The sequence below is a fragment of the Phoenix dactylifera genome, chromosome 16 (assembly GCF_051530095.1).
Source record: "Phoenix dactylifera cultivar Ajwa chromosome 16, Ajwa_hap1_PhDact_Kaust_v1.1, whole genome shotgun sequence".
Lineage (NCBI taxonomy): Eukaryota > Viridiplantae > Streptophyta > Magnoliopsida > Arecales > Arecaceae > Phoenix > Phoenix dactylifera.
In genome coordinates, this window is record NC_143205.1 from 14,220,001 (window position 1) to 14,229,537 (window position 9,537).

Here is a 9,537-nt window from a genome sequence, read left to right on the forward strand (position 1 = left end):
GGATCAAATGGTTAAGCATTGTCTGCTATCAGATTTAGTTGCTCAAACCTGCCCCTTGCTTTTCCATTCTGCTTCCGGTATTTCGGATTCCAGAGCGACCCTAAGGGATGAAACTTCCAATTCAACAGGTAGCACTGCTTCCATCCCATAAATCAGGGAGTATGGAGTAGCGCCGGTTGAAGTTTCTAACATCTAGGGAGACTTGAAAATGCTATGCTCTCCGCCGAGGAAGAGGTCAGAAGAGGTCAGAGTTAAGTAAAGCCGCCTAATAAATGTTGGTCATTAATTTGGGTCTTATGTGATAAAGCAGCAAACACACAACCCTAACTTGACTCAACCACCATAGGGTAAGGTCTTGACCTTTTGGTCACCTAATTTATGTCATTCACTGTACTCATTTAACCCTGATATAAATTGCAGAAATTTGGATATGTGGTAGGTAAAAGAAGCTGTTGAATTTGAACAAATTTCTCTCTGCTAGAAATTCAGTAATCCTAGGTCTAATTAAATGAAGATTTAGAAACACAATATTCTGAAAAATCTGTCCGAAGGTGCCAATTAGTGCTTATGGTAATGTTATCAGTGGATTGGTAGTAGTGACATAGGTTGGATTCCAGTGCTCACCAAATTATTATGTATCTCAGTTATAAAAGTTTTATGGATAAATATTGTAGAGGATTTGAGCTCTCCTTATCTAATGCTAAGTATGTTTGGCGAAATCATAGAATCTCTCTTTCTATTTTTTCTATTTTCTCATTGAGATTGCTCTTAGACGTAGAGAGCCATAATTAGTAGGGTCTAAGCCATAAATAGCGATGGACATGATTGGATCAAGTGCACAATAGTTGCTTTGAGATTCATGCATATAGATGAATAAGATAATTTGGATTGCTTTGAGATTTGTGCATGGCAACCTAATGATCGACCTTGCAAAAAAAAAGATCCATCATTTCTTCTTGCGAAAGACAACCTGGCAGTACTCAAGAAAAATTAGATTGAACTATATGCTATGTATTTTGACTAATTGAGAGGACTATCATTGTTGATATTATGAGAATTCTTTTTTATTTATGCAATTTATAATTACACCATCCCTTCTACTTAATTTATATTTTTTTGAATGAACATTTTTATTTCTCTGAAAAAAAAGAAGAGTTGGAATATGCAACCAAAATAGGAGTGTAACCATATGCCCAAATTCTTACACCCAAAGGATTGCAATTGTTGATGTGACATGGACAGTAGGTTTTGACAAGGTAGATGTTTCCACTTTATGAGGATAATGCATTCTCAACGGTCTTAACTTGATGGTTACAATACTCTTATGCATCCTTCTTTTTTTTTTTCAAAAAAAACTTGAATGCCGTTAAACTTGATATATATTGTTGATCTATTAACTAAAGTTTTTGGGATCACTTGTCAATACGTTACATAAACTCAAATTAGTTGGAGGTCACGAGTTTGAATCCTCTAATCAATCTTTTTTTTTATTAGCTTAAGCTTTTGTGACCATTTGCTTAATCAACATATGTGGTTATCATAGGTAGAAGCATGAGATTGGATGGCACTGATTTGATCTAGAATGCCTAGTATAATTTGATAATATGGCCCTAGAAGGAACTAAAATGATGTCAATTATAGTATTATGGATCCCACTTATCATAATCCTTACAACTCCACAAAAACAAAGCATAGGCCCAGCGACTACTACATTTCCATGCAACTTGATTTTGTTTAGCACAACACACCATGGATAAAAAAGTTCAAACCGGGATATTTTATGTGTTCTTTCGCAGAACAAACTCAGAGATGAGAGGAGGCAAGGTGAAGAACCTCGGTCTACGGTCAACACTAATGAGACATGTGATGGGCCGGTCTTTTCCCACTGGATGAAATGAATTCAGGATTACTTGTCTTGGACTTCGTAGATTTTTGGGGCGCAGAGCCAAAGCTGCAGCCTGGTGATAAAATGAGAACAGAGAGCTCTGCTCTGAATTTGATGTGGATTCCTCTGTTCCAAGCCTGGCTGCATCTTTCCATGTACAGAATCGAGGCCCATCATTCGTTGGAAATGGAGTTGGGTTTCTCTGAGTCTTGGATTAGAATCTCGCTCCATCATTCTAGAACAAAGATGGAGTTAAAAGATGGGTCTTTAGAGGGCCAGTTTAGCTCTCAAGCATGTCCTATTCGGTGCATAACTAGGCAATTTCCCCCTAAGATAATGAGTGTATTATGCTGGTTTAGATAAAAAATTATTATCTTGTAAATTAGAGTTCTTATTTGTGGCACCCTTATCTTCTAAAACTCAAGATTTTTTTTTATTTTCTAGAAATACTTGTTAGTTACTTTACAAGTCTACAGGACCTACAATGTATAGGCATGGGATAGCCTTAGGGTAAGTAGAAACAATCTCAGGGCCCATTCAACCATAGCAATGTTGTGGCACCCAAATCATATGCAGGGAGTCGGCCATAATGACTTAAAAGATAAACCTATCTGTGCAAGAGTTAAGGCCCATGCAGTAACTGTAGAAAGCCAAAAGTAAGAACACTTTATCTAATAGTAAATATCCAAAATGTTAGATTAACCATTTGGAGAGAGAAAAGACTAGGATGCAGATGGATCTTATCATTGATATATTTATATTTGTATCAATATTTTTTTTGATGAATGTAGAAATGGATACAGATATTAAACGGATATAAAAATTAATATTCATATTTATTCTAAACGGATATGATGCGAATCGAATATTAAGCATATTCATGTTTCCATATTTGTTATAAACGGATACGGATACAAATTAAATATTAAATATATTCATATTTTTTATCTAAATATAGATATAATTTGGATATTTTTTTGGATACCGATAAAGAAATGAAGACCATCACAGAAGAATTTTATCTTGCTTAGCCTCTTTCGAAACTTTCAGATTCTGCAGCCCATTTGTTTAGGGCTACAAAACCACTAAAGTTGCCCCCATGTTGGTTTAGCATCGTATTTAAATTTTCTATGGCAATAGTGATAACTACAATAGGAGAGCTCCCTGACATAACCATTTTGCCGAAAAATTTTCTCCAAATGGGAGCGAACGCAGCTCGACAACGAGCTTCCTAATGAATGAAGTCGCAATACATACAATTGAAAGGGATGAAATGGGAAATAAGAGGCTATTGGGTTGGATGAACAAATCGGTAAGCCGTAGGGGTGAAGAAGGAGAGCAAGAGTATAAATAATTCTAAGCTTGAGTGGTGTAGGGGTGACTGAATGTGGAGTCCATCTTCCATATGGTGAGAGATTTGACAGTCACAGAAGCACCGGTGGCATTGTTGAATAGAAAGACTTTTGCTGCATTGTAAATTGCTTCAGTTGGGTAGACGCGAGAAGTGATGCATGTTCTTCCCCCTTGAGCAAAGCTCTCAACAATGGAGTGATCAACCTGGAAAATTTTTTACAAAAAAAAATTGCACTCTAGTCATATTCTATCCAAGTTGCAAATGTTGTTCAAGAATTAATCTAGCTAGACTAAAGTGATATTTGAACTTGACCATATGTCCAAAAGAAAAAGATGCCGGAACTTGACCGTAATAAATATTCTTCTCATTCTGTAATGGATGCAATCGTCATAATGTATCTCTGTTGTTTCCCCCCAGAAATATCTCTATGCCCTTCAATAATTTTTGAATGAATTTTGAAAAAAATTTGGCTAATGAATGCTTCCTATGTAATTAATCTAAAATTTATATGTAAACTCTTTCTTCTCAAAAAAGAAAAAATTATATGTAAACTGTTTTGTAGTTTATTGATAAATTATATGTCCATCAATAAACACGAACAAATATATACTTGATCATGCAAATCATGCCTTGGTCTCCAAATTCAGGCCTTTATAACCATCAGGAAGTGGCCAAAGAAGGGTCATCACATCCTAGAGAGGAAAATAGAGTATCTATTAATTGAGAACACAAGAATGATTAGTTTCCTATAGTTATTTTTCTTCTTCCCTTTTGTACCTATCCTCTTCTTCCACTGCACTGTTTATTCTTTTCTAGTATATTAGGGAGATGGTTTTCCTTCCTCCATTTACATTAAAAAAAAAAACTGCTACCACAAATTTAATAAAACTAATGATTTATTGGATTTTTAAGGTCAGATCACATCTAATATTGTATTTTTTAGTGACTCGATTTTAAATATGGGTTAAAAGATCAAGACATAATTAAGAAGAAAATTTACCAATTATTATGCATTCTCTAAGCAAAATGTCCTAACCGCTAGCTGATTTTTAAATCATGATGAGGAGACTAATCCTTTTTTTTTTCTTTACTTTGGGGTGTTCTCTCCTTTAGATAGTTCATGGAAAATACACAAGGCAAATCCCAGAATGTCCACTTACCAGTATTCTCACTGACAAAGTTTCACCATCAAGGACCGGGACTGTGCTGCCGACTACTCTCTTGACAATGTCACTCGCCCTGGATGACCTGCATTTGAACATATTGCTTGAAATTAAGTTCTACAAACTGATGTTCTAATTGATTTATAACCTATGTAGGATGCGTAGCATTATCAAGCTGTATAAGAAAAGAGAGTTTATTGCATGGCATCAACTTTGACAAAGCAAAGCAATGTTGTCACTTATTCATAACCGATGTAGAACGCAAGGAGTCCTATGAAAGGAAACAAGCACCAAATATGTAGTCTTATAAGAGCTTGCTGTTTCTTAGACATGAAGAGTGCAACAAGGGGATCCCTCCTTAATCAAAAGGGCAAATAGGCAGTGTCAATTTATGGACTCATCATTTATCCTAGTAAGTAAATGCAGACATTAAGCAAGCATGAACATTGATCTTGATGGAAAAACTATGTCAGCAGGAAGAAGTTACTTAAACTGATCAAAACTATAGTTTTGCCGGCCACCAATTGCAAGAGTAGTTAGCTTCCATGAGAAGAGAGGACCTGCATTTTGGAACTTCGTTCCTTATCCCTTATATTTCAAATTCCTATAATGCAGCTGCTTGATGCAGTTCATGCATGGGACATGCTTGCAGTGTTAAGGACATTGGAGCATTGGAGGGGAAGTGAAATCTTAGTAGTTGATTGCAATTACAATATAAAGAAGATGGGTGGCTTTTTGTTCACCTAGTGTAATCATTTCTAAAAATGTAAGGAGAAAGAGAGAGGCAGCTATAGGAATGTGGGTTAGGCTTGAAACATTAGTTAGTATTTGCAATAAAGAAGGCCCCAATCTTACAATCCCAATCTTGATCAATAATTAAGAATCCTAGAGTACTAATTTATTTGCAACCTTTTAATTTTTAGCATTGAGAATGCCTTTATCGCCCCTGCATTTAATAGTATAGGAAGATAGTTGTATGACAACTAGAAGAAGATCAAGAATCATATTACTCTAATTCATCATGGCAGAAGTGAGTGCGAAGGTTGCCATCTGTTCCCCTTGCAATGTAGAAGTACACTGCAGTCTTCTCTGATAGCCTATCATTAGCCAAGACGAGCAACCCAAATGGCCCAAGCATGCCCCTCTTGGTCGCCCCGCCGCTCGTGCTGCAGTTGTACCCTACATCGGCCTCGACGGCCATCATCAATGCCTCCTTCTCGATCTCAAATTCAGCCTCTATATCCAACTGCAACAAAAGCAAGAAGTTAACAACTGGCTTTCAACATCCACCTAAGCGTTTTTTAGCTTCTTAGCAACCTGTATGGCTCCAGTGACATCGAGGGGGAACACCGATCCAGTGTCAATTGTGATCCTACCAAAGTCCTTGCTGCTCATCCTTAATTTCTCCACCTCCTCCACAGGCCATTGGAGCAGATTGCCTCTAGTTTTGGTATCAAAAAGCACAGTCCGGGGGATGCCCTGCCATGTTATTCACAAAGTAATTCAGGGTATTGAAATCAAAGATTAGCTTCTGTCGAAATCTCCTCTATATATCATTGAATATCATTAAGTTCAAAGATAAATTCTTCAATCAATGAATAGTAAATCATGTCACATGGTTTTATGATGGGGCACTTCAACCATTATGGATGATCTGTGAAACAAGTCAGTAAATTATTTGAGATTAAAATTGGGCAGAGACCATGGTCATCTATGCATCAAATTATGGTCAGAAAAAGATTTTGTTGATTCTACCTTAAAAGACTAAACTTGCTGAAGTGCATGGTGGGATTCTGTCAAAGCACCAAATGCCTTGTGACCTGCAGCAGGCTAGTGGTGGGAGTGTTTTTTTTTGGCACCGGAGTTGGAGACCACAGCATTTTTCTTTCAACATAGGAAATAAAGCAGACTTTATATATAGAAAGATTGCCCATGTACCAGGTTGACGGTGGATTATTTAAAATACTCCAACAACTTTGGTATAAGTCAAGTTTTGATATCAAAAAGACATGGGAATTCTTTTTGGCCATGTATGATCAAGCACCTCCATGAACTCCATAAATCAAAAACCAAGTATTCTAATAATCGATATTTTCTATAACCGAGATTGCAAATAATGATTGCCATTTGCCAGGAAGGAGAATGGTTGGCTTCTAATATATAAATGAATATTAAAGCATTTTAGGTCTTAATTCGTTGCTGATCTCCAGACAATCATACATATATATTATAATTATTATACATGCATTATTGATTACAAGTATTGTATTTGTGTTGGTCAAGAGGTATCTCAAATTTACATGCACATGCGAGCAAACATCTCAACAAGCAATTAAGATCGTTGCATATAATAGACTTGTTCTGAATCCACATGTCACGTTCTATTTAGCTTACAAAGATCTCTTCAAAAATAAAAACTAATGATGCTTATATTAGTTATCAAAACCAATATAGATACTTATTGTCTAAACCTTCAACGCAGCACTTGGAATGTAACGACAACGGTAAGGCAAGGTGCACTGCCCTGTTACGTAGAAAAAATATAAATATTTATCATCAACCGATTAATAAAAAAATACTCCGACCATGTGGTTGTGTGCAAGATTTCGATATATAGCAACCCATCTACCATGCATCACCACGCAGAATTATTAGAGGGGCCACGTCTACGGTGGACCCAAGAAGATATCATCCTGAATTGGACGGATTTATTTTACCCTATATTCGTAGATCCACCAAATAATTTATCCATCAGCGCGGAAGATTTATGTTTTTAGATTCTCATCTAGTCGGCTAACGTTAGATGGGCGGCCACACGTGGAACGCATTCCGGCTGGTATTTGACGAGTGGAAGGTCAAAGAAAAGAGGGAGAAAAGTCGTCGACCGCCATACCTGGAGCGACGCCCAGCCCTTCAAAAGATCGGTCCTTTCGCTGTCCGTCTCGCCGATCCAACCCCACAACACCCTCCTCCGCTTCTCTGGGTCGTAGAACGTCTTGGACGCGTAGAACTGCCCCCAGTCGTACCGCAGCCCGATCCCCACGTCCATCCCCTCGTCCTCCGGCCGCCACGTGTTCGTCGCCATGTCGTACGTGCCGATGGCGTAGTAGTCGTTCCGGTCCTGGTCCAAGCTCGCCTTCAGCACGTGCCTCACCCCGGCCCCGGCCGCCGCCGATGTGTCCATCCCCTCCACCGCCGCCGCCGTCCCCTCCTCCACCGCCACCGGGAAAAAATCCACGCACTCCCACATCCCGGTCCGCGGCACCCTGTGCAGCACCCCCGGCACGAGCTCGTAGCGGACGAAATCACGGGTCTTGTAGACAATCGCGATACCGGCGTGGGACCCGTCTTTGGAGCCGATGGCGATCCGCCAGGTGCCGTCCGACGGGTCGTACCAGGCGGTGGTGGGGTCGCGGAAGTCCGTGGCGCCGATCCCGGGCGGGGGGGCGAGGACCGGGTTGGAGTCGGACTTTACCCAAGTTTTCAGCAGCGGGTCGACCGGGTCGGCCGGGACGGCCAGGTTCTGGACCTGGACCGACTCGTTGGTCAAGCCGGTGTAGAGCATGATGATTTGGCCGGTCGGGAGGATGGTGGCGGAGCCGGTCCAGACACCGCGGAGGTCGTACCAGCGGTCGGGGATCATGACAAGGGGGAGGTGGTCCCAGTGAACCAGATCACGTGACACGGCGTGGCCCCACGAGATGATCCCCCACACCGGGGAGTCCGGGTTGTACTGGTAGAACAAATGATACCACCCCTCGTACCACAGCGGTCCTGCATAGATACCAACAAAATCTGACGGTCAGGATCTCTTCAAAACCATCCAAATAGATGATGGACGTGTTACTATTTTTGCGTACCATTTGGATCTGAGGCAAAGAGGAGAGGAGAAGAAAGCCATCAGATTCCACCACCGAGGAAGAGAAAAATAGAGTTAAGAGATTTAGACAATTTGGTTAAGAAAAAAAAAGGGAAATGGGAGAGAGATGAGACCGAGACCGTTCATCCAGTTCTGGGGAGGCTGGAAATGGAAGCCGGTGCGCTGCCATTGGAGCATGGTATTGGTCCAGGGGTAGGGAGGGGAGGCGGAGAGGAGGGTGGGGGAGGCGCCGGAGACCTTCTCGGAGACGCCATCGGAGGGGCCGCGGGAGACGGGGCGAGATGCGACGCGGAAGGAGGAGGAAGAGGAGTTGGAGGAGGAGGCAGGGGGGAGGGGGTCGCGGCGGTCGCCGAAGAGGAAGGCGGCGACCGCGAGGAGGCAGAAGGCGGCGGAGGCGAGGGAGAGGAGGCGGATGTTGGTCCGGCGCCTCGAGGGATGGTCTCCGGCGGCGCCGGAGGGGAGGGGGGCGTAGGCGATGGGGAGCGGGATGGAGGACTCGAGGTGGCGGGCGTCCATGGGAAGGGGCCGGTCACTGCCCTTCGACGGAGAATTCGATTCGACTCTCGCGCCGATGGAGAGAAATGGGGATGAAAGAACAAATGTAGGCGTTTCGAAAGGCTAGAGGTTGGAGTTTATATTTATAGAGGCATCGAAATGGACTCAGAGAATGAAGCCAAAAAGGAAGCGAGGGAGAGAGAGATGGAGGTGGATGGGGACATGCATTCCTTGAGCGCCAGGCTGGCTTTCCTGTAACATCACTCATTTATGACGTGGGAGGCTTTTAGCCAATGGGGAGACGACATGACGGAGGACAAGGGTTGGTGCGTGGTGGTGACTCGTCCGACCCGAGCGCGGCGGCGACTGAGCGAGAGATGGGCGATAAATATTCGGTCGGGAAACACGGACGCGCAGTCCATTGGAGCCCAAGACATTCATCCAATCCTTATCTACGTGGCACCACATGGTTGGCTGGGTTCCTTAAAGTTGGACCGTTGATCAGGCTTTCTTTGCAGCCAATCATTTTAGAATGTGTATTAGTTTTTTTTTTTTTTTGATTATAGGGTGGAGCGCGGAAGGTAAGATGTGCCCGCGGAGGGTCAAAGGATGGTGACGTCGTGCATATTTCGATGGCGTGAATTATTTTACTTTGTTGGGATGGGTTGGTTGCCGTTATGGTTTCCTAACGGTTGGGTTCATGATATTGGACAAACGACATGAGAATGGGCCTAGCTGTTTTGTGTCAGAATGGAGGGGG

The 9,537-nt window shown here is 41.9% G+C and overlaps 1 protein-coding gene across 1 annotated transcript; it reads right to left on the reverse strand.

Moving 5' to 3' along the window:
- Nucleotides 1–2,991: 2,991 nt before the first annotated feature.
- LOC103698170 (beta-fructofuranosidase 1-like) lies at nt 2,992–8,908 on the reverse strand. Its single transcript, XM_088712968.2, has 6 exons — nt 8,402–8,908; nt 7,296–8,176; nt 5,720–5,881; nt 5,413–5,648; nt 4,400–4,487; nt 2,992–3,442 (listed from the first exon to the last, which is right to left on the reverse strand). The coding sequence occupies exons 1-6, from the start codon at nt 8,796–8,798 to the stop codon at nt 3,242–3,244; spliced, it is 1,965 nt and encodes a 654-aa protein (XP_088569094.2). The 5' UTR covers nt 8,799–8,908; the 3' UTR covers nt 2,992–3,241.
- Between the last annotated feature and the right edge of the window lie 629 nt (nt 8,909–9,537).